Source organism: Panthera uncia (assembly GCF_023721935.1).
Source record: "Panthera uncia isolate 11264 chromosome D3 unlocalized genomic scaffold, Puncia_PCG_1.0 HiC_scaffold_8, whole genome shotgun sequence".
Taxonomy (NCBI): Eukaryota; Metazoa; Chordata; class Mammalia; order Carnivora; family Felidae; genus Panthera; species Panthera uncia.
Window position 1 is genome coordinate 21,393,034 of NW_026057586.1, and position 25,658 is coordinate 21,418,691.

The window sequence follows — 25,658 nt, forward strand, 5'->3', positions numbered from 1 at the left end:
AAAAAATAAAATTCTACAAAGTAGGCTTTGAAGAAAAGCAGAGTGAAGTGGACAAGAGATTGTTATGCTGGAAAGAGAAGGAGAGTGTGGGCAGGAGAAAAAGAGAGAGAAGACAAGTTACAGTGTGAAATGGTGGTGGTGGTGATGATGGAGAGAGTAGCAGAAGGAATAAATCAGCATATTCCTGCTCTCTTCCCTATCTTGATCCCAGTTAGACTCCTTTCCAGCTAAGCAGTGAAACAGTGTGAACATAAACATCATAGCATCATATAACTGAAATCTCCTGATGCCTTGGAGAAGAATCATAAATATGGTTTATTATTAAGTAGATAGTTTGAGTTTGCCTTTGTTTGAATAATGCAAGGGTGAAAAATGTCTTTGAATATCTTTCCTCTTTTGTACCCCTTTTTCCTTTTGGGATGCCACTCCCCTACACACTGCCCCTATACCCTTCTTCCTGGATACCCAAAATGAAACACCAAGAGTCATCATACAGCACTACATCCTTCCCCATAAGAGAAAATGATCCAATAATTTAACTATTGACAAACTGTTAGTAGCTTATCATCTTTCCCTTCTTGGGTTTATTTATATTTTTTACAGTTAAATATTAGAAAGGGCAACATTTTGGATGCTTTTATTTTACTAATGAGTTTTCTTTCACCATTGCACCAGGGTAGAAGAGATGCTCTTGCTTCCTAGGAAATCCCTCAAATCTGATGTTAATATTTTTCTGTCTTTTTTCTCTAGGTGACAGGTGTCTAACTTATGCTTGAAGTACTAAATAATAATCCAACAGGTATGTTAATTCCTTCTCTGAGGTAATACCAAGATCTAATAGCCCCAATTAAGAAGACATGCTTTCTTAGTTCTACCTATTTGTGTTCTGTTGCACATTGGAATCTAAGTCCTGAATTCACTGGGCCAACAGTAACTGAAGAAAATAGCAAAGTTTCCAAAATACTGGAGGGAAGAAAGTGATCAACTGTGTTGAAGACATGAGTTAAATATTGTCCCAGATGGCTCTGAATCCATTAAAAACCCTGTATACAAGGGAGGTGTTTATTTTACATTTATAATGGGTAAGGGAGAGCTTTACAGAAGGATTTAAAGGGATCTAGAAATAGTCGTTCTATAAAGTTTATGTTGGAAAATAGTTACTAAGGATGAATAAAAAGCCCTCAAGGACAAAAACACTATCTAATGTGTCTTTTTGTCCTTAGGACCTACAGCAGTGCCTAATCAATACAGAGTAGAGCTGACATCATACTTTGTGGAATTTATTCCTGAAAACAAGCTAACAATAAGCAGAGGAGGCTGCAGAGATTCTGCACTCATAATTCAGTTTGTTTCTGCTTCTTCTTGATTTAGGTACATTCTAGAATAAGAAAGGTTTCAGGAAAATCATCAATGATCATGAGAAATGAATTCACCAGAACACTTCTAGATCTCCCCCTTTCTTTTGATGCTTTTCTGAGGTTTCCTGATCACTTATTAACAAGTAAGAAACTACAAAATCAAAACTAAACACCTGAGTTGTTTATTGGCAGGCTCCCACAACTCAAGTTATATAGGTCTACTCTGACTTCCTATGTTATTTTGCATATAATGCCCAAGTCAAGAGGCCTCTCAGTTAATTTCCTGGATATTTCAGATCATTTTTAGATAGTTTGCTATTAAAGGGATATTTGTAGCTTCCTCCCAAATTGATAGTTTATTTTTTTCTAACTTTTTCTAACTCTATTTTCAAGAAGAAACAACAGGTTTGAGCTCTTTGTTTATGTCAATTCATCAATTCAGATAGTTTATGCTCATAGGAGAAAAATTGTCAATTATATTTTTTATGAAAAATAGGTTTAAAAACTTTTCTGTATTACCTCATTTTTGCTATTCTAGTGATCAAACTTCAGAGAAGCCACATTTTGAATTCATAAAGAAATAAGTGACTCTGCATAAAATTTCCATATGGTTTCATGAAAACCTCAGAAAAATGCAGAAACAATGCAGAAATCCAGACATCAGTCTCATACAACTTTTATAATTATGTACTCTGTGGGGAATGCCATCATTCTAAATTCATCCGCATTGGTATGCAATAGATTAAATTTCTGGTATATTTCACATGATGTATAAATAGAATGATTTTTACTCTCCAAAAATCAATTTATTTTGTAAATATTGGAAATATCTCCTTTTATAAAGACAATTAGCCATAGAGGATTCTGTTTTTATAGTATAACCTTGATTATTCAGAACAAGATTTCTTAATATCCTGTAATACTTGATTTTTAAAATCTGGTTTTGTTCTTTAATAGAAGTCACCAAATCTCTCTTTGTCTCTGTCTCTGTCTCTCTGCCTCTCTGCCTCTCTGCCTCTCTGCCTCTCTCTCTCACACACACACCCATACACACACACACACACACACACACACACACACACAAATGGATATCTAGACACTGTGACCATAAATATAACTTCCAGATTATATTTTGGGGTTAGTGAACTATCATATTAACCCAATCTCTTCCAACTTTTACAAGTATACCTCTCAGACTGACCAAAGCACAACATGAATAGTATTCATGTCACAAGAACATTTTAAAACCTTAGAGAAACTTAATTAGTTAATGAGGCGATCATATAAGTCAATGACCATATAATTTAAAAATATTTTCGGGGCGCCTGGGTGGCTCAGTCGGTTGAGCGTCCGACTTCGGCTCAGGTCATGATCTCGCGTTCGTGAGTTCAAGCCCCGGGTCGGGCTCTGTGCTGACAGTTCAGAGCCTGGAGCCTGCTTCAGATTCTGTGTCTCCCTGTTTCTCTGACCCTCCCCTGTTCATGCTCTCTCTCTCTCTGTCTCAAAAATAAATAAATGTTAAAAAAAATTTTTTTTAAAAATAAAAATATTTTCAACTGTCAGAGTTAACCGCCATCACTGCTTCCACCCAAAAGAACATGTGTACCATTAAGGAAACCAGCTTAAGTGAGCATTTTCATTTTCCCCATCAAGAAATCAACTTCTTTTCTGTATTTTGCTGCCATATTTTTCGGGGTGGTCTATCTTGCACATTACCTATTTATTTATTCACCATGGCTCTCTCAGACATCTGGCTTTTGACCTCACCAATCTATAGAAATGTCAGATATAAAGGTCATAAATACTATCATAATTTTTCAGCCTAATAGGTATCTTGCCTTGTAAACCTTTCTACAGGATTTGTTGGTATTATGTTTTCTCAGTTCTAAGATTCATAGAAATATTCCTGAAACCAGGATACTTCTTACAATTGGTTCTGTACAAATACTATAGTTTTTATTTTTTCCCTTATGATTATACAATCAAATCAATGGAATACTCCAAACACAATAGCATCTTATACACTTGCTGAAGTATTTAGGGGTAAAGTGAATGGATGCCTGCAATGTCCTTTGAAATGAGTCAAAAATTAAGGTGGATGGATAGATGAATAGATATATAAGAGGCAAAAATAGAAAAAAAAACATGTTAATGATAGAATCTAGGTAGTGGGTGTAGGGAAGTTCACTGTAAAAATTTTCTGAGCATTTAATATTTTTATAATAAAATATTAGAAGGGAAAAAGAACTATGGGAACTTTGCATCAAGGAACCATTGTATTTAAAACTGCCTTGTCCTTGAAATTCTTTCCCTTCCTGGCTTCTAAAAATTATACCACCATTGTTATCCTACCTGTGGTACCTCTTTCTTTATTCCCTCATAAAATGCAGATTTACTTTAAATTTCATTTTTCAAATTTCTTCTTTTCCTTCAAATTCTTTTTCTGGGAGTTGTCATCTATCTATGAGGCACTAAAACTTTCACCTCTCTGAAAATGATTCTAGGATCCACTTTTCAGTTGTGACTCCATCTTGAATTCTTACCACTTCCCCACATCCACAGTATATCTGCATTTAGATGTCTCCTGCCCCTTCGTGCTCAGCAAACCCTACTCTCTGACTCTCCCTTTCCTCTCAGAGAGTACCGTCTCACTCACTTCCCTCTTTCCATTTGTTTATAACTGTGGTCCTCAAAACATAGGATTCAGACAACTGAGCCACCTTGGACTTCACTTCCTCCCTCATTCTTCATAGCCAATTATTCACTCAATTGCCTGTTTGTTCTTTTGGAAGATAAGTCCAGCCACTGTCTCTTTCATCTATTTTCACTTCCATCAATCCACATTACACACTTTCCATCTTAATCTCAGTTTTCCATTTGATCCTCCTAAGTCACTACTCTGCCCTTTTCTAGCTTATTATCTTGTGATTACTCTAGGAATCATCTTCTTTAGCAAAAGAGATTTACCTGTAGATTCTGAAAACATGTTGTACTTTCTCATCCCTGGGATTTTTTTACTCACTTTGGTCCTCCTTCCTGGTATACTTTTGTGATCCTCCAGCAATCAGGGAAAGAATATTACTGCCATGCAGCCGTACATCCTGTCCCTGCACATTAGTAACTGTGACCTTGGAGATGTCATTCAACTCTTCTACACTCTGGGTTCATTCCATAGAAAAGACATGGCTACTTTACAGAGATGGTGTGGGATTTACAGACAAGGCCTGTGCAGAATGGCATCTCCACAGTCCTGAGTTTATAGCTATCATAGAATTTCTCACTGATAAACATTTTTTTATTATAAAATAATTTGTATTTTACCCTGAGCCATCCAGAAATGCAATTTCCCGAGAACAGTCTATTCCCCAAAGCTACTAGTTAATTGAGATTTTATTCTTTATTTATAGTGGAACAAAATGTCAATGAAAAATTCTGATGAATCTTTGTCATGCTGGGCCAAAAAGAAGATCTCTTCAAGCCCATATATGGGAAATTATTTATAAGGAAAATATGTTCCTAAGCAATGTTTCATAAAGTTTTCAATATGTGACATGTTCTGCAGCATGAAGTTTCCGAATATCTCATATCTAGAAAATGATTAGAAGCTAGTTCCAAAAAATGGGCTATAGGATATCTTGTAATAGGCTAAGAAATAAGCCCATAGCAGTATCTCTGGGTTTTGACATCTATATAAATATTTATTTTAGTCTCCAATGAGAAATAAACTTTCTCTGGTTGGATGTGTTGGGCCAATTCAAGTATGAAAAATATGTAATCAATACATAATTGGAAAGGAAAATGAAAAAAAATGTGACAAATGCCAATGGAAATATAAATAATACACAGAGAAAACAGAAATTTAAAAAGTCCTTTTTTTTTCTTTTCCTCCTGTGAACATATCTGGAGTATTGTGTCATCGAATAGTATTAGCATATCTCTGGAGAAAATAACCTTTCTCTCTCTTTACATGTTAAAGAAGATGCTAAAATTGTTGAGTGTGTATATTTGTGACATTACTAATCATATAATCATTGGCCCTTTATGTATATGATTATAATATAGTTGTTCAGGAAAATAGGCTTTGGTTTCAGAAAGTCCTAGGTTCAAATCGTGGTCCTGCCATTTTAATACAATGTAACATGCAATTAACTATTTTATCTTCTTTGATCCCAAGGTTCCTCATAAGTCACCATGTTCCTCTTTGTGTTTCTGTGAAGATTATATGACATAGCAAATTCATGACTAAGTGCTTGCTAATGGTCACTGTCAGACATATCACCACGCAAACATATCACCATGGTTAGAATCAGTTCATTTTCTTCTTGAGTATCTACTGACTGGGTCCCAGCACTTATTAGGCTTTATGGTGCTAGTAAAGAATACTGAAAAGTGGTGTCTATTATGATCTTAAACGTTGGTTTGCATGTGTGAAATATTTTGTTAGAATCATACTACATATAGAATAAATAAAGAGATCAAATCTGAGATTAAATGCATTAATTTAATTAGGAAGGGACTGACTGTATGGCATCTGGAAGACAGTGAGAGCAGAGGAGCTGGAGCAGGAGAGTGGGACAGAGCCTGCGTAGCAGATGTAGCCCTCACCTGGCAGGGGGTTAGTTTTCAGGAACTGGGTCCTGCACCATCTGTCTAACCCGGGAGCACAAGGAGAAAGGTAAATATGTGCGGAAAATTCTAAAACATTAAAAATTTTTAAGCACTTTTCTCATGGTACTTCTCAATATTCTATCATTATTCCTCTCTCTGATCTGCAATTTCTCAAATACTCACGAACTGGTAGGTGCTTGTATAGGACCTGTTACCATTTAAATTAAGAAGCTGTGATGGGGGTGGGGTGGACACACCACCAGAACCTTCTAATACAAAAGAAAGAAAAAGAAAGAGGCCAGGAAGAGAGGAAAATGAGAAAGAGGGGGCACAGAGGGATGAGACTAATTGCTCATTTATTGGAGAAACGGGTTCTTTTTCTTTAAAAACTCCCCTCTTTCCCACCTGCTCTGTACTATCATAAAGCCTTCTCAAACATATATTTACTCCTTAGAATTATTTAGTACCCAAGAAATGATTTGTGATGATATTTTTCAGGATATCATATAATACATCCTCACTACTCAAATAAACATTTCTTTTATTACCTCCCATTCTCTGTGATTTATATTACCACTGTTTATAGGTTCGCTTACCCTACTACCACCAAAAAATTTTGTAAAACATTTTTTATAGGTTTCATATGCTAGTCATCCTGGTATGACACTGGCTGAATCTGAAATCTTTATTGAACGACGAGTCACCGTTTGAGGAAATGTGTGTGTAATCATTCGGTCTCTGCTGAAGTGCTTTCTGTGGCACAGCAGAAATGTGGGATGCCACGGACAGATTACGATGACCTCCTTAAAAGACAACACACTACGGTTTCCAACAGAACCTCCGCTTCTGGAGAAAATTCATCACAGACAGTTACGAATCTTATCTACCAGTCTTCATTTAAATAACGACAAAAGAAGAGAGAGTTTCAGAAGCAGAATCTCTTTTAACATAGTAAAATATTAATCTAATTCCTCATTAGGCACTGACAGATATGCACTAAGGCCCCAGGTGTTTGTACAAGAAAGTGAATCACTTAATTTTGCAGAATTTCATTTGAGCAGGGCCAAAACGTTCAGCTCCTGGCCTGAGACTCCACAAAGTTACTCCACTAAAGGCTTTTGGATTGGTCTAAAACACAAAATGAAGCAAAACAATAACACTTTGTGGTTTACATCGAACAGCTGAGCCTAAATGCAAGATGATGACACAGTGGCGGGTTAAGTGGCCCTTAACTTATTGTAGATCATGAACAGTTTGAGACTAACAAAAGCTATAAACCCACTCAATGGGAAAAATGTATGTGCACGTGCGAGGGCACACACACACACACACACACACACACACAGGTGAATTTAATTTCATGTGCGCTACCAGACCCAGGAGTTCTTCCATGAACTGCAGGTGAAGGACACAAGATATGTTCTAGAACCTCAGTACTCAAAATGTGAGCTACAGAGGGGAAGCATCAGCATCTTCTGAAACCTTCTTAGAAACGCAGAATTGCAGGCTCTCCTTCAGAGTCACTCAGTCAGAAACTGCATTGTAGTAAGATCTGCAGGTGATTCCCAGGCATATAAAATTTGAGAAGTACTTTTAGATAGTCATGTTTATGGGGAGTTTACAATTAAAAACCGACATGTCAAATCACATTTAAAATGGAATCCCACTACAGTGTTCCTAATAAGACGAAATATATTATTTGTAAATAAGAAGACAAAGGTGTCAGTAATGTTTTACATATGTTCAGTGAGAAATAACTTCTTTTTCCCACTTTCAATAGCTCAGCTCCTGCTCATTTCTTTTATTTATTTATTTATTTATTTGGAGAGAGAGCGAGTGTGAGCAGGGGAGGGGCAGAGAGAGAGAGGGAGAGAATCCCAAGCTGGCTCTGTGCTAATGAGGGTTTTGAACCCACAAACTGTGAGATCATGACCTGAGCCAAAACAAAAACTCAGACACTTAACTGACTGACCCACCCAGGCACCCAGCTCATCCTCATTTCTTACCCTTCCTTGTCCTGTTTTCTCTTTACAGAGGGTTAGCGCAGGGAATAGCGAAGTCAGATATTAATAGCTGGGATCTGGGAAATTCCATAGGCTTTAGTCACATTAAACTGGGAAGGAATTCAGGAAGCGTAGTGTTTCTAAGAGAGAAAGTCAGGCACATGACCATCAAATCTACCTTTTGGACATAAATCCTTACTGGGTTTGAGGAATGGGCCTTCATAAGAGTTGGTGGAGACACAGATTAAGAAATTGGAGGGGGAATGCTATTTGATGCAGTTTCATCATTTAAAGGAGCTGGTGGGAGCTTCCTGGATGTCAGATAGGTTTATAATTTGAGAACAAGACCTGTGCAACTGGAAAGGCCGTGCTTCTCTCTAGACTCAGGAAATGCTATTCAGGCAGCTCTGAGATACCACTCTGCTCTTTTTTTTATTAATGTTTATTTTTGAGAGAGAGAGAGAGAGAGAGAGAGAGAGCGTGAGTGGCAGAGGGGCAGAGAGAGAGACACACACACAGAATGTGAAGCAGACTCCAGGTTCTGAGCTGTCAGCACAGAGCCTAATGCGGGGCTCAAACTCACAGACCGCAAGATCATGACCTAGGCTGAAGTCAGACGCTTAACCAACTGAGCCACCCAGGTGCCCCTATGCCACTCTTGTTTGTTCACCATTCTGTCTTCATGCAAGGGCTCTCAGTTCACTGGCTGCCCTTTCTCTGTTGCACACACTTGTGGTGAAATATAACATTCAGGAGTTAGATCTTGTTTCACCAGCCACGAAACCATTAAAATTTACTTTTAACCCCGCTTCCACATGATCCTACAGCTTCTGAATTTAAGTTGTTGGCAACTTCACAGGCCCAATTTATAAGGCAATGTGGTCTCCAGCTTATATCAAATCAGAAGCTGCTGGATTCAGTGCTAACATTTTTAACTAGTGTAATTCATGTTTACATGAACAAACCCTTTCCAGAATAGATCTTATTTCAGCCATTTATAGTTGTGAAAAATGGAAGCATAAAGAGGTTAAGTTACTTATTTGAAGCTAACCCAGCCAATGAGCAAGGAAGCTGGGTCCTAGAGTTTTCTTATTTTCTTCCTGTAAATGCTTTTTCAGTTGCATTTGGCTCCAGCCAGAGAAGAGACCTGGAAGACTGGGGTACTTCCTCATCACATGACACCACTGTCCTGCCTTTTGTCTTGCACTAAGCAGCCTATTTCTATGAACTTACTGACGCACCATTCCAGAGAGCTGAAAAGAGAATAAACAAAGAACTACAATTTTAAATGCAACACCAACTGAAACTCAAGTTTAAACTGGCAATCTCAGCCTTGAAAGGTAGACTAGGTCAAGACATTACTATAGTTTGAAATATGCTGTTTCTACTAAAAATCATGGCTCAGGTGACCATAGAAGTACAGAGATACAAACAAGTGGGTAAGAGAATGGGGAATGTGGAAGAAGGATGTTTAAGGAGGGCACTTTGGAGTAGGTGTGAAAAGAGCATCCTTGTAATTATCATTACTCCTAATTCCTATAAGCCTCTGTGCAATTATGTCATAATATGTCTCTTGGTTTCAAATCAATAGGGCTTGCTTATCATTGTTTTTCACAAGAAGAAGAAGGAGGAGGAGGAGGAGGACGAGGGCAAGGGGAAGGGGGAGAAAGAGGGCAAAGAGAAGAAGGAAGAGGAGGAGGAAGAGGAGGAGGAAGAGTACAAAGAGGAAGAGGAAAGGGGAAGAAGAGGAAGCAGTGGCAGCAGCTTGTTAGAATTCCTTTACCACAAAAGATAAGGGCATTCTTTACTGAGAGTCTTGACGTTCCAGTAGATAAACAGACTGGCAATAAGAACATCCACCCTAGCTATGAAATACACAGGCTGTTTAACAGGCCACTTGAATTCTGTTAAGTTCCTGCCAGTAAGATAAACATTATAAACATTCAGAAGGAGTAGAGCTCTAGATGATTTTAACAATGGTTTTCTCACTTTATTTTAATATCACAGAGCTTTTGCTTTCAGCGTGCTAGATTTTTCACAGCACATTTTCAGTCGTCCATCAACACAGAGGTTTATGTGAACACTTTTCATTTGTTTCAAAATTTCCCCTGGCTCCTGAACAAAGCAACTGGAAGCTGGTATTAATTGATGAACTATAAGGAACTCTGTCAAATAACTTAGAATACTTACAATGCACACTATGCAGTTCAGAATCCATTTGAGTGAAAACCTTTCTCTTACTCATACTTTTTCACAAAGCAAAGAAAAAGAAAATACAGAGAGAATATCCATCCTTATGTCTGCAGTAATTAAGACTTATTAGAATTTTGTATGTTTCATTCTTCTTTAAAGATGAAAGCCTATCAAATTTCACAGATGAGAATAAATAGGATTCAGGGGAGCAAAATTATACCCAAACTGACATAATGGAAAGACTCAGGACTCTATTTCCACTGATCTGCACTCCTGCTTTTTAGGAACAAAGCGGACGTTATTCTCCACCGCAGTATGGATGTTAAATTAGTGAATACTTTCCAGGGGTGGTGCCTTCATTATTGTTTTCTCTACTCTATGCGATTTAATTCAGTGTTAGAATAAGATGTTATTCAGAGTTCAGAACATAATGTTTTATGAACAAATGACTGTGATTTTGGAAATGATTTCAGCTTACCTAATCCTTAGGTAAGGATTATGCCAATTCTCAAGTTGCTTTGCTTCACCTACAGTCATCATTCGACTTGAAAATGAAGACCTGAAATCACTTTCTGGCTCTTACCTTTATTGTTCTATTCTGATCAACTCAATAAATATTTATTGAGGGCTCACGGTGGTTTATGTAAAGGTCCCAAGGATAATGACACATGAGCCTCGAGAAGTTACAAGTTATTCAACCTCTCTGAATGTCTATCTCTTCATCAATAATGGTGATTATAGTTACTTCTCCGGTAGGCATGAATTCACTTGGAAATGTGAAACTATAAAGTATAAAAGGTGGCAAAATCTAAAGCATTAACTTTTTAATTTCACATAAGCTTATTTAATTTTTTAATTTTTGAGAGAGAGAGGGTGCAAGTGAATGAGGGGCAGAGAGAGAGGGAGACAGAAAGAGAGAATCCCATGAGGGGCAAGATAGAGATGAGAGAGAGAGAGAGAGAGAGAGAGAGAGAGAGAGAGAAGCAGGGCTCACCCAACACGGGGCTTGAGCTCACCCAATGTGGGCTTTGAACTCAGGAACCATGAGATCATGACCTGAGCCAAAGTCAGATGCTTAACTGACTGAGCCATCAAGGTGCCCCTCACATAAGCTTATTTAACAAATCACTTTGATCCTCAAGATATTTCATATATAACAAAATTTATACAGTATTAGTTAACCATGTGACCTCTGATGTTCTTAGGAAATCTGAAAGGTATGTTTCCTGCTTTGAAAACAACCTATTGCTATCCTTTCCCTTCTCATTCTCTGGCACTCATGAGGCCACCCACTCCCAGCAAAATTCCAAGGACATTCTTAAATTATGTGTTTCAAATTATGTAGTGTACTTGGTAACAAAGTTTTGAAAATAGATTTTTTTCATTTTCTCTTATGATTATGTAGGTGGTAACTCAATACTTTAACCCCAGAGTTTAATTGTATTAGGTTTATAATTAACCTCAATTTTATATATGATATAACCACTTCTGGTGCAATATTTTATTTTTTTTTAAGAGAGCAAAAGTTTGATCGAATGAACTCAAATTTTGACTCAGCTGCGGTCATTCACCCCCTCCTGCCAATAGATTTTTGCAATTCTAAAGAAATGCCAACTGTTTGTTTTTCATTCTCATGGACGCTCACATTCTCTAACCCCCATTCTGAGTAATATTCTCATGTGTTTTAACTTTTATCTTCATGTTACACTTCCTTTTATTGTTCTTTATTTTTATCACTGGACTCCAAAGTCCTGGCTATCTGTGATGTGTGGTACAGAAAACAACAGATATCAGCTCCCTGGTTCCTTACCTCCCTGAAAAGGGACACTGACAGGTTGGACAGGTGAGTTTGAGCAGAGAGGAACTAGTCCTCCGTCCCTGGTGGACACTACTCTTGCTAGAACTTCTTTCCTCCCTCTAGCCTACATGAAGGAATAAAACATTTATTCAAATGCTAAGCTAAATAACTCAAACTACCTTCTATAAAACAGTTCTTTCTTCAGGATATTTAATAACTAGCATCATCCTAAAGGCCCTCTTATAGGGAAAAAAAGAAGTTGACCTAAGAATAACTATTCTTAGTTAAATAAAGTTAAGTAAAATCCTTTGTTTCCCTTCAATGTTCTATTTCTCTGAATTCTTTAAACTTAGCCACTAGCTCAATTGTTGACCTTGGGCAAACTGCTTAACCTTTTAGGACATGGTTTTGCCATTTATAAATGAGACACCAGTCACGTGACTTACTCCTAGTGTTTCCTCTAGCAACCATTTTCCTCCCTTGGAGGCAATTAAAAAAGCTCTTTCCTATTTAAATAGTGGAACCCCATTCTAGAATAAATAGTACTTTATTAAAACACCAACTAGGCTCCAGAGTCACAAACATTAGTGATACATAAGGCAAATTTGACTTACATTTTACTAAGGGATAATTAAGGATGACTAGACCAAATCAAATCTGATTTCATCTATTAAAAAACAAAATCTGTTAGGAATGAGGACAGGGCAATTTCAAGGAGCTACCTGCAAAAACAAACAAACAGAAACAAACACAGATGAGTTTACATACGAGATGAAGTTTAACAGGAGTGAGTGTAATTTTCCTCTCTAAAATGGACTGGTATTGACTCCAATAACTTCAAATCAACACATCTCTCCTACTTAGCTGTGCAAATGATTTATTTGACCTGACCGGCCTGAAAAGTGACCCTCTTGTTTCACCTGTTTAAGAGTGTCTGATCTCCCATGACCTCTGCCTGTGACCAATTCCAGCAGAATGGAACACTCATGTGGTATCCTTGATGAACACCCCCAATGGTGGCCTACAAGTGGCTCAGGGAATGCAATTGTATTAAGGTATTACAGTAATTTATTGGCAGTTTTGTGTGATAGCATATTTACTGAAATGAGGCCTGTCAAAAAGATCAGGTTATGGCAGGAACACATGATTTCCCAACCAGCCATAAAATATAAATCAAATGCCTTTTCTGTCCACTGTCAGCCACCTCCACCCACTCCTTGTCCTCTGTCCTCAGACAAATTGAAGCACATGCCACAATTTGCAGAGGAAAAATCAAACTCAATTTCGTAGTACAATGAAGTGAGTTTTGGTCTTGTCATGTCCACTGACATATTGATTCCTAGAAGATTGAAAAGATCAGAATGTTCTAGGTTTTTGCTTTGTAAATAAAAATGTGTAGAAATGCAATGTGTAAATAGAGGCCAATAAAGTACATGTACCCCTTTATGGAGATACAAGAACTCCAGGGGGCTAATGTTGGAAAACAGTTACTGTTTAGTATAAAAGTCACTATTTAAGAGGTCAGATTTTCTTTCTCTTTAGAATTACAGCCTCAGAAGACAAATGGTCTAATCCAGGTTCATTTAAAGTGCAGCTGATCACTTCACAGCTAAAAGGCATTTTTAACTAGTGAAGAAAAAAAAAAAAAAAAAAACAACCCTATCTTGGCCCTTTGTAGAATTTATGTCAGATCTATAATGCCATAAGCACAACACTCCATCAAACATTTTCTATTTAACCTGAAAGGGGATGAAGCCAAATCACTTATATGTCCACATCTGTGATTTGCAAAGTGCAGTGATTGTAGCCTTCCTGAAATGTGTAAAGACCGCACAGTTATTCACTGTGGAGCATTAAAAAAACGGAACCACTTTATCACGAGGTGATGATGAAATTGTAAGAAATGCCATAAAATACTCTAGCCTAGTAAGCTAAATTTCTAACACGGCAGGTGGAAAGGAAAAATAAATGAAGGAATGAATCCGTGTTTTCAGGTAGGCAGAATTTCAGTCGTTATGACAACAAGATGACTTTCTAATTACCACTCACTATAAAAATACTGCAAAAATCTCCCCAACTCCGTGGAGATGGTTACTCATAGTATGTGCTGCTGTATCCTTCACATCCTGCAACCACAACTCTGTGTGCCTTACTGGAAGTCAAACTGAGGCACAGATCAACCATGCTGCCCTTTAGAAAACACACACAGGAATATGAGTAGGCAATGAGTTTCTTCCTTGATCCTAATTTCAATGGTTTCAAAGCAGAAGGAGCTTCTCATTTGGTGTGATCTTTAAAAATTATGGCAATGCCTCACATTATCATATTCTGAAGTAATTACTCGCAGTGAGTAAAGATAAATTCATTAGAAATTACGCAGTCCTTTATTGTGAAATCCAGAGTAAAATTATTTCAGGTATTTTTTTTTTTTAAGCCGACAAGAGAATGACTTTACTTCATCAATCAGTTTGACTAAAGTAATGATTTTCTTAGAATTAAAATTTGTTGAAAGCTCTAAGTATTTCATCTTTTAGGCTAAGAAGCATGTAGTTAATGTCACAGCTAATACATTTGTCAGTCTGCTAATTTTCTTTTTCTATTAGAATAAGTAAACATCAGCCCTTTCTTAAAAGCATACTATTTACCATGTGTCAGGAGCAATGCAGGAAGAACTTATTTGAAAATCATGAGGTAAGACATTATGAAATGAACAGGAATCACAGGGAGACAATGAAGGAGAAACATGAAAAGGAAAGGCATTTAATAATTCCAAAGTGATGGCAGGGTATGCCTCAAGGTGAGGGGGCGGGGAGGGTGACATTTAAAGGAGAACCATGAAAATATAAAATCAACCAAAAACTCCAAGATATAGGAAAAGTATGAAAGAGGAGATGGTTTTTAAGAAATCATCTAAATAAAAACAAGAACAATGGTTTAAGAAAAAAGAAGGCTCTTAAGTGTACAATGGAAATAAAAGAAAACGAGTTCTTGCCCGCATGGCATTAGATCAGAGAATGGTTCTCAGATATGCTTATTATTTGAGAGAAGAGGTGTAGAGAAAGCAGAAAGGACTCTATTTCCCATCTTTTAAAGACATAATACACTTATTTATCCTACATTGTGTCAGACTTTGTTTAAGGTCGCTTTGGTAATATTGTAACTGGAAGAAAACAATAAAGAGTAAATAACAATGCCATTGCTTTATTCTGTCTGTTGTCAGATGTTCTTTCTAAAATTAGGGTTCTTTGTCACCATATCTCTGGAGCATGGGTTGTTTCCCAAACATTGTATTCCAAGCCAAATATTTCTGCCACAGTAAATTTTCATGTGAAATAGACTTCAGAATTTTATTTTCGTCTTCTTTTCAACGTGAATCTTTACTTAATTGATCTTTACTTCCAACTAGAGAGAATAGTTAACAGTATAAAGTACTTTGGCACATTAGTTTTTTGTGTTATAAAACTGGTGTTCTTTTGCATAAAACAGTTAAACCTCTTATGTTTCCTCATTAAAATGTGAGTGAAGAAGGCTTGTGAAGAATTGGTATTCCTCAACTCAAAATTATTTCAGATGTTTTTTGTTTTTTTTTTTTTTTTTTTTCTGTTTAGCAGTTTTGGCCTGATTTGATGTAATAAGTTTTTTAAAAAAAAATTACCTTTGCTGTTGTCATTAAATAAGTTAGACACAAGCTAAGATGTACAAATGAGTTCCTAAAATTTCAGAACTCATGCTTTCTGTAGTCAGAAAAAAAAAAAAAAACGAATGGGAGAAGATTCATCACTCAGTAGTTGTGCACACTTAACTATGCTACTTAAATTATCTGTGTCACAATTTCTGTATCCATGAAATGGGGTTAAGAAAGTAGCTACCTCACAAAGTTTTTCTGAGGATCAAATGTACTGTTACAAGTCTTCAGAAGCATGCCAGCCATATAGCACATGTTCACTAAAGAGTTAGTTATTGTTAATAGTTGCAGTTTACCTGCTATCTATCCTGAATACCAGTCCTTCCAAGGTCTATTCTCTTGGTTGGTATTGCAGTGGGGAACAGTGCAATCAGAAATCACCGGTCAGTGTGCTCTTGATGCAGGAATTTCATTAAATGAATTCACTTCCTTTATACTTGTCCTTGTCTCAATTAGCTAAGACCTCGTAGTTTCAGGGCACTATAAAGTAGAAGACTCTCCCCATAATGTGCATGGAGTGCATAGATGTGGGGGATGGGAGAGGGGATTGGGCAATACAGATCTGCTTTTAATCCTAGTGTGGGCTTCTTTTGGATTTGAAGAGCTATTTCCTGTGAAATGAAGTCATGACCTCCATTGAGCCTATGTGTCAGAGAAGACCTCATCCATACATCCCAAGGGATGGAATCCTTCCTGTGCTCCAACCCACCTCCCAGGGTCTGGTAGCTGAGCATCCACACCACATATCACAGGGAAGGAAGAACACCAGAGGGCATGAACACAAATCAATTTATATGGTACCAGGAACACAATATGTTCTTAATACTAAGATAACAGTCATAATCACAGTAGTATTTTTTTCTAGTTTTGCAGTCATCATGAGGCTTATAAACTAATGTAGTGACTACAACTACTGTAGGTATGGATCTGAGTAACTGAAACTTAAACATACTTGCCAAATAGCAGGTTGACCAATCCAACTGTGTCTATTAAGGGGGCCACCTCTAATTACTTGGAACCATTAAACTTTATTCTCTTATGCTTGATATATTGGGGCTGTTAAGAATTATTCCAATAGCTCAAATACTTTTAAGCACTACATAGTTCTTTATCTTTATGTATCTACGTATCTATTTATTGGCCTATCTTTCATCCTGTCTGTTGATCTTCTTCTTTCTTCTCCTTCTCCTCCTCTTCCTCCTTCCTCTTCCTCCTTCCTCTTCTTCTTTCCCTCTCTGCCATCCCTTATCCCCCTTAATCCCTAACAGAAACAAAAAAGAGCTCTGGATTAGCACCACTGGATGCCAGACGAAGTGATAAACTGAATACTGCATTGGGAATTGGGGGCTCTGGTTATCATCTATGCCGATTGATTTTATTAGAAAGGCATTCTTTAAGGTTGGTGTTCCCTAATTCCAGTGTTGGGTGTGTGTGTGTGGGGGGGTCCCCCCACCAACACTAACCAATTCTTAGGCACCAATAGAGTATCTAAGAATTCTACTCAGTTCTGACATGATCTATCCAGAAATAGTATCAGATTTCACAGGTTAAGAATTCAGCCAGACAGGACTGCCTCCCACTCCTGACTTCAGATGCCAGTCACAAGCTCCAGGCTGCTATCTGTGCTTCTGAGCTACAGGCTACAGGTGGTTCCAACGACCTCCTCTTTAGGTGTGATTAATTTTCTAGAGTGGCTCACAGAATTCAGGCAAACACGTTTGCCAGTGTATTAAAGGGTATGATAAAGCCAGATGAAGAGATACATAGAGCGAAGAATGGAGAAAGGGCATGGAAGTTCTATGCCCTCTCCAGTCACATCATTCTCCCCAAATCTCCACATATAAACTAACACAGAAGCTCTCCAAACCTTGCCCTCTTAGGTTTTTATTCAGGTTTCATTGCACAGTCATGATTGACTAAGTCATTGGTCATTGGTAGATTCCACCTCAGCCCCTCTCTCCTCCCAGGAGGTTGCGAGGGGGACTGAAGTTCCAACCCTCTAATTATGTGGTTGGTCCTCCTGGCAACCAGCCCCCACCCTTGGGGGGGTATCCAAAAGTCATGTTCACAAAAAAAATGTCATGTTCATCAACATAATAAAAGACACCTTTACCCCCTTATCAGTAAGGAAATTCTAAGGGTTTGGGGAGCTATGAGCTCCAGAGTGCCCAGAAACTGTGGAGGAAGACCCAATATATATGAGAAATATATTTTGGCCATCTGAATGACCACATGTGTATTTCTCATAAAGCACAATATCATAGGCACCACAGAGATGCTACTTGCTACCTAAGTTTTTCGGGTTTTTTTATTCGTAAAATTAAGAAGTTGGACTCTACCCTCGTTCTGATACTCCTTTCTGGCCCTGGAACAGTGATATAAGAACTTCCAGAAGATGACTACTGAAAGGCACAAAGCAGAATAATGGGATTACATGCCTATCTCTAAAAAAGTGGCTTTTCAGACCTTTGTGCCTTTACCTCTAGTCTTGGAGTCTAGCCTTAAATTCTAGGATCCATGTGGCAGACTAATGAACCAGAAAATTGTCCAGCAGGGTTCAGGATCAATGAACAACTTTTCAAAGGAACGAAGGGCACCTACAACCATCCAGTTGCTTGCCAAGGCAGGTACTTAAGAGCTGTTCCATAAACATCAGTAACAGACAGGAGCATACTGGGCATGCAATCAGTGGTGAACAGATATATTGCACCCGGCCTTCTCAGGAACCCTCATGCACTTAAGTAGAGGCACCAAGGATAACAACTACTTAAATATGAACAAATGAGCATTTTACCTGGCTGAGACAACAGTGGTGTGTAAGGGACTTTCGGTTCTATTGCACTCATTGGTGGAGGTAGCAAAGGGTTAGCAAAGCTGCGGAGTGGGTGGGTTGGTCGAACACAGGCCGTGGGGATGGTTCTGCTTGGTGCCTCTTCACTGCTGGGATGCTCAGGCTGTGCTGGGGGCAACATGGGTGGCTGCTGGGTGGTTGGTCCTTCACTCACCGCTGCAATGGAAACAAGAAAAGCCATTCATTATTCCAGGACAGAGCTTGCTTCCCCTAAGTCAGCTGATGGGCCTCTGAATGAATTCAGAGAAAGAAGTCAGGATCTGGACAATCTTTTCTTTTAGTTATGAACATTCTCATTCTCTCCCTTCATACATTTCTGGGATATAGCAGCCCCACCCCTTTAAACAGTGGCTATAGATCCAGCAGGACAGGGATCTATCTTGCAGGAAGAATAGTAAAATATACACAGCATTGACTCTATTGCCTGAACTGGTGGGGCCCTGTAATCATAAGTGATGAAGCAAGAAAAAAGAGTTATTTCTCCTTTCACAAGGAGCAATGCCAGTGAAATTCAATATCCCAAACCCAGCTACAGCTGCATTATTATCTGCCAGCCAATATGCCAATTTTTTCTGCGATTTAAACATGCCATGTCAACTGTCAAACAAATCAGAGTTACCAGGTGTGCAAGGCATTGCTAATAAAATGATACAAATAATAGCCACTATCATTGTCTTCCAAAACAAAAAAGAAGCACATCCAGCTAAAAAGTTATATGAGAGATGACTTTGCTGGAACAAGTTGCCTGAATGCAGGATTGTAATTTTTCCTCTTTGGCAGCAAACCTCGCAATTTTCAGTCAGATTACTATAGTTGAAGACGTTTCACATAGTCATTTGCGACTGCCGTTGGGTATTTGGACACTTTTTTATACAGAGACACACCTTTTCTCCAGAGACCACAGGTGAGTCAGACTAACATATTGGCAAGACAGTTTCTTATGCTAGGGACACTGTGACTTGACTTTATCATTCATGTTCAAAATCACCAGGTCCAGGTGAAACTGTAAATGAAAAGAGCTGGATAGGAGGTATAAGGTTGATGAAATAAGAGTATTTCTGATGACTTTTTTTTTTTAAAGAAAGCTCTATTGGGTAAGTGGGAAAAATGCAATGATAGGAGATAATATCTCACTTTGAAAGAGAATTTTTAACCAGGAAATATTTCAAGATAATTAGTTTGCAAGATAATTTTGAGACAACTCTCTGGGAGGCTCAGTGAGGTCAGCAAAGGGCAGAGGAGCTAGAAAGAAAACTTGATAATGCTGAAGGGAGTAGAGATTAAAGATGCCAAAGATCAAGACATTATATTAAAGATATGCAGAAGTGAAATGTGCCTTCAGAGGGTATTTGATATTAAAACTCATTTTTCTATATTCGGAAAGGTTAGAGGTCTTCTGGGTCACTGAGAAGCCTCCAGGCTTACCCCATTCAAAGATGGAGGCAGGGAGACATAGGGTTGGCTGAGGACAGGATGTAGCCATAAAGCAACCAGAGCTAGTAAACAGGCAAAGTTGACAAAAGATTTCTTCAAAGAAAATGTAATCAAGACAGCAAACTGGAGAGAACTCTGGGGGTAAGAGGAGTTTGAGGAGAAGTGCTTCCTCTTTAAGCTAGGAAGTCCTATCATGCAGAGGAGGGGTGCATGCATCCAAAATATCAAGATTAAAAGGTGGGGCTGCAAGGAAAACATTAAGGCAAATCCTTGGTGATGTGGATTCTCACAAAAGGGCAGAAGGGATGGAGACTTCAGGCAGGTGTTTATTAGGAGCTAAATTGTTTGTAGGAACATAAAGGAGAAAAGGGCACCTGCCTGGTTTAGTCAGTAGAGTATGTGACTCTTGATCTCAGGATTGTGAGTTTGAGTCCTATATTGGATATAGAGATTACTTAAAATCTTAAAAAATATATATAAAGGAGAGAGAAACAGGTGTTCTTGTATTCAAATTACACAGTCTTGATTGAATACAAGAACACCTGTTTCTCTTTCCTTCATATTCTTAGGAACCCCTGGCTGGCTCAGTTGGAAGAGTATGTGACTCGATCTCAGGGTCCCGAGTTTGAGTCCCACGTTGGGCAAAGAGATTACAAACAAACAAATAAATGAAAACTTTAAAAACTGTGTAATTAGATGGTTGACAGTATAGAGACAAAGAAAATTATGCTTGTTTTACTCTGGACTCATTTAATCTAAAGGAGAAAATGACCAATGGTCAATATCTGAATAAAAATATAGTATCTCTTAGCTTTAGATCAGAGAGAAGCAGACGTAGGAGCCCAGACCTGGGTCCATCTTCATCACCAATGGGCTGGTTTTTATTACAGGTCCATATCTTCCAGGGAAAGAAATTTCATAATTTTCCTTAGAAATCTGCCTTAAGTAATTCTATTGAAGATGGATTGTAATAAATCCATATATTTTATATTTTTAATTTCTTTTTTTTTTAACATTTATTTATTTTTGAGACAGAGAGAGACAAAGCATGAACAGGGGAGGGGCAGAGAGAGAGGGAGACACAGAATCTGAAACAGGCTCCAGGCTCTGAGCTGTCAGCACAGAGCCCGACGTGGGGCTCGAACTCACGGACTGTGAGATCATGACCCGAGCCGAAGTCGGACGCTTAACCGACCGAGCCACCCAGGCGCCCCAAATCCATATATTTTAAAAACTGCTTTCACCATTAGAGAAATAATAATATATTGTGTGATATGCTTCTTTATTCCATCCTTCATATTTTCCTGTTCTATTGCTTCTACATTTTTGAAATAAAAAAGATCTATGTTAAAATATTATTGTGACATTAAGTTTAATAAAATTTGCATGCACTTTTTTAGTCTTCTAAAATTTAGTTTCTCAAAATCCTCAGGCTTCACAGGAATTTTGGTGACATCGCGGAATGTTCTGTGGCCACTCCCATTCCTATTCTCTTTAGTGCCATTGCTCATTGGCATCTCTAAAATTGCAGATTCTCCACAGGCCCCATCCTCCATCCCAGGTCTTCAGGTGGCCACCACGATTTGCACCCGGAAGATACCTGAGGGAAGTAGTGGGAGCTCCACACAGATAGAGAAGAACTTGGGGAAATCAATCTCCAGCACCAACCATTATGAAAAGGAAAGTGCCTAATCTAGTGCTAGGTGGAAATGGGAGAAAGAACGCATCGCTAATCCACAAGGGACTATTTCTGTTTTGTTCAAAAATGGCAAGTTTGCTTAATACCTAGTACAATGGGCAAGGTACAGATTGTCCATAGACAATTCATAATTATTTTACGTGGAGCAAAAGAAATGCTTTCAGAACTGGTTGACGTTTGAGGCAGTCCAAACTCTTGATGCAATAGCAATGGCTCCATAGGAGAAAAGCCCTCATGTCAGATGAACCCATTTGGCCAGTTCAGGCGCCAGCTTCAAGACACCTGTGTGAAACAAACTGGCTCAGTGATATGATATGGAGATGTGCGAAGAGCTCTGAAAGCAAAGAAAACCTCTCTTTTCCCAGGAAAGTATAGCCACCTTGCAATTCAGAAAGTAAAGTGAGAATCAAATATGTGCTGGCAAGGTACTGGTTTTCAAATGATGAAGTAGTGGGAATGCATTGTACAAATAGCATACAATTACACAGTAGAGTCAAATTTCAAGGCACTTTATAATAATTAATGTCAACACAGAAATAATTGCTACAGAGTATCTGGCAAAAATATTGCGAAAATGGAAATGAGGATTTTTCTTCTATCTAAAATTGCAATATTTGAAAGAAATGTAGCACACCAATAACTCTACACAAAGACTTTGAGACACGAATGCTTAAGGAACCCAAGTCCCTCATTAATCTCAGAGCAACATCATGCAAAATTCCTGAGTAGCCCCAGTTCCTTCCTCACAGGGTGGATTCTTGCAAAGACCCTAGAGAAAAAGTCATTAGCTCCATTGGGTCTGTGATTTTATCTAGGTCAAGTCCCATTATATGATTTCCAATTTGGGGGAGAGCTGCCACAGAAAAATAACATGGGTAAAGGTGACCAGCCTTCTCATTAACAATGACAATACACAAAACTAAAAGGAATGGTAAAAAAAATCATCTAATCTCTAGTATCCACCTGTTTCAAAGATGAGAAAATAGTGGCGCCGATTTTATAGTGACTTGCAGAAATGGGGCCTCAAGACTAATCTACTGGTTGAAGTTTTCAAAATATAGCACTGTTTCTTCTTTCCCAGGGACAGTTTGCCTATTGAAGCTAAGAACAGGACTACAATTTATTAGTAGGAAGAGGAGATATTTGTCTGTCACAACTATATATAAATCTTTATCAGTGGATCACCAAATGTGTGTAATGCAAATGTACTATATCCTGTATTTTTCTTTTCCTTGTGGTAGGAGAGAAATTCAGCTTCATTTTTTGAGTTCAGAAAGCAGCAGATCTTTGAGGGCAGAGTTTTAGTGATTCATTTCTTGTGCAACTTGAAGGTCTTTCAGAAAACTTTGGAGGAAGGAGAGTCTCCACATTTGGCACAGATTTTTCTTTTCCTATGTGTGACTTGTTGTTTCTCAAGGTGACTAATAAGACATCTCCAGCCAGAGTCATGAAATGTTTTCTGCTTGAGAAAGAACACGGGTGTTTAGTGTTCTCCAAGGCATTTAGAAGCCGATACTGAATGGCTGGAAGTTAACTGGTTCTGACAGTGATTTAGAGAATATTTAGTTTCCTACAAAAGAGGGTGCTTATTTTTTTTTCTTTTCTAAGTAATCACTTGGAAACACAGATCTGTTCCTATTCCTTTGGCACTGCACATTCCTTTTGCTCCAAAACCACTTGATGTATGACTGAATGTGTATTTTAAAAACCTGTAAAATCTTGCCCAGGAGTGGTATGTCCATGCCTTTTGATTTTAGATCAAGTTCAAAAATTACTATGCTAAGCACTCTGTTAGGAATCCTTTTTTTTATATAACTTAATATAATAGTTATATATTTTATATTTATATTATATATTATAGTTATCTAATCACCCTTATTTAATAATCCTTACTTTAAAATAAATTAATAAAATTTTAAAAATTATTGAAGAGACTAAATGTTTCTTTATTTCATTCATTTATTTACTCATTCATTCATTCATTCATTCCTTTATATCTAGTAGACTTTATTTTGTAAAAGCATTTTTGGTTCACAGCAAAACTGAGTAAAAGGTACAGTGATTTCCAATATGCCCTCTGCCCCCACATATACAGCCTGCTCCACTATCAAAGTCCTGCACCAGAGTGGTACATGAGACTGTAACCACAGATATAAACCAATCTGTAGTCCCTAAGCACAAATAAAAACATATTTTGTCGTAGTTCACTTAATGTTCTTTGGATTGGCATGCATCACTCCAATCTCTGCCTCTGTTGTCACATAGCCATCTTCTCCCTGTGTGTCTGAGTCCCTTCTCTTGTAAGGATACAAGCCATATTAGATTAGGACTCACCCTAATTCAGCATGACCTTACCTTAACTTGATAACATCTGAAAAGATCCTATTTCTAAATAACATCTCATTCACAAGTATTGGAGGTTAGAACTGCAACATATCTTTTTGGGAGACACAATTCTATTCATAAAAGTCTGCCCTCTGGCCCCCAAATATTCATGCCCTTAGAGGTCTGGGTCTATATAATCTCTTCAAGCAGACGGAAGACAGCCATGTGAGGGAGGCAGATATTGGAGTTACAGAAGCCAAGGGACACCTGGGACTACCAGAAACTGGAAGAGGCAAAGATGGATCCACCCCTAGAGACTTGGGAGGGAACATAACCTTGACAACACCTTGATTTTGGAATTCTAGCTCCGGAACTATGAGATAATAAATTTCTATCATTTTAAGCCACCTGGTTTATGGTCCCTTATCAAGGCAGCCTAAGAAATGAATACACACACTGTGGAATGATCTGAAACACAGACTCTACAATGAGAAATGGTGACACACCCAAGTCCTCCTGGTGAATAGTAATCTGTGGTAGATTGTATTATTTGTTCACAATTCACCCTCCCCTCCCTTCCCCTGTGAATTCTCTAGTTCATGCTGGGTGGAATATATGTATCTCTATCCCATTGGTATTGCGTTTCTCTGCGTAACTTATTTTGGCTGGTGGGGAAAGAGGAGAAAATTATACTAGATTATTTATTATTTTTGCTTTCATTGACATTTAACTTTTGGAATGATTATCCCTGTGATTCAATGAGGCAGTTTTGCATGTTGCACCAAATCAAGAGAAAACACAAAGAATAAATGGGATGCTGAATTCTCAGAAAGAACTATGTCTTTAAAAGAGAAAAAGAAACTACAGGAACACATCATGAATCAAATAAAATAGTTAACTTCTTAAAAATAAATGAAGTGAACTTTGGCTTGTCTTGGTCTTGCTATGGTGGAGAGATAAAGGTCATTTTACACATTCTTCTCATGCTTCATTTTAAAGTCAGAGAATATAGATGAAATCAAAAGAAAACACTAGACAGTGATATGATGAGGGAAAAGCTAGACTAAAATTATAATCCCCTCTTTCTTTCTGGGGAGAGTACATTTCAGAAGCAGAAGAAGGGCCTTGTGGCTTCTGAATTATTTGACTGGAATTCTTTTCCTAGTTGTCCTGGGATTTGGAAATTTTTGCTTCCTAGACTTCCCATATCTTCCTCGTTTAGTCCCCTTTGATATGGTTTGGGGAATTATTTTTCCTTGAGTTTTTGCACACAACTCTATTACGTAGACACGATGTGCAGTGAGAAAAGGGAAAATAAATCTAATTCTCTCTTGGCAGATTTTGATGCCTTTTAATTCTAACCTTGCTACATCTAGACGATTTATGATTTCTTAGCGCTGTCCCTGTTGGGTTGGAAAAAATATAGCTTACCTCACAAATATATTTTATTGCTGTTACCATCTTATCTATTACAAAACATCCTATCTCACATGAGCTGCTGAGTCACCTGTTCCTAACTAAGGGAAGAAAGCCATAAAATCGATTTTAAACTGCTGTGCTTGAAGAAAAAAAGAAAAACAGTCAAATGGTATAGGAGAAACCACCAGGGTGTATACAATAGATTGAGAATCTCTCTCCATACCTACTTTCCTTAAAACAAATGAAATACTATCCTTAGGATATAAAATCAATATACAAAAATCA

At 37.9% G+C, this 25,658-nt stretch overlaps 1 protein-coding gene across 1 annotated transcript in view; it reads right to left on the minus strand.

The window, feature by feature from the left end:
- Positions 1-6,605: 6,605 nt before the first annotated feature.
- LOC125914296 (netrin receptor DCC-like) overlaps positions 6,606-25,658 on the minus strand; it is a 43,399-nt gene continuing 24,346 nt past the window's right edge. Inside the window, exons 6-7 of the mRNA XM_049619553.1 lie at positions 18,440-18,652; positions 6,606-6,769 (exon numbers count right to left, since the gene is read on the minus strand). Coding sequence (XP_049475510.1) covers positions 6,606-6,769; positions 18,440-18,652 — 377 coding nt within the window. The remainder of the gene's footprint in view (positions 6,770-18,439; positions 18,653-25,658) is intronic.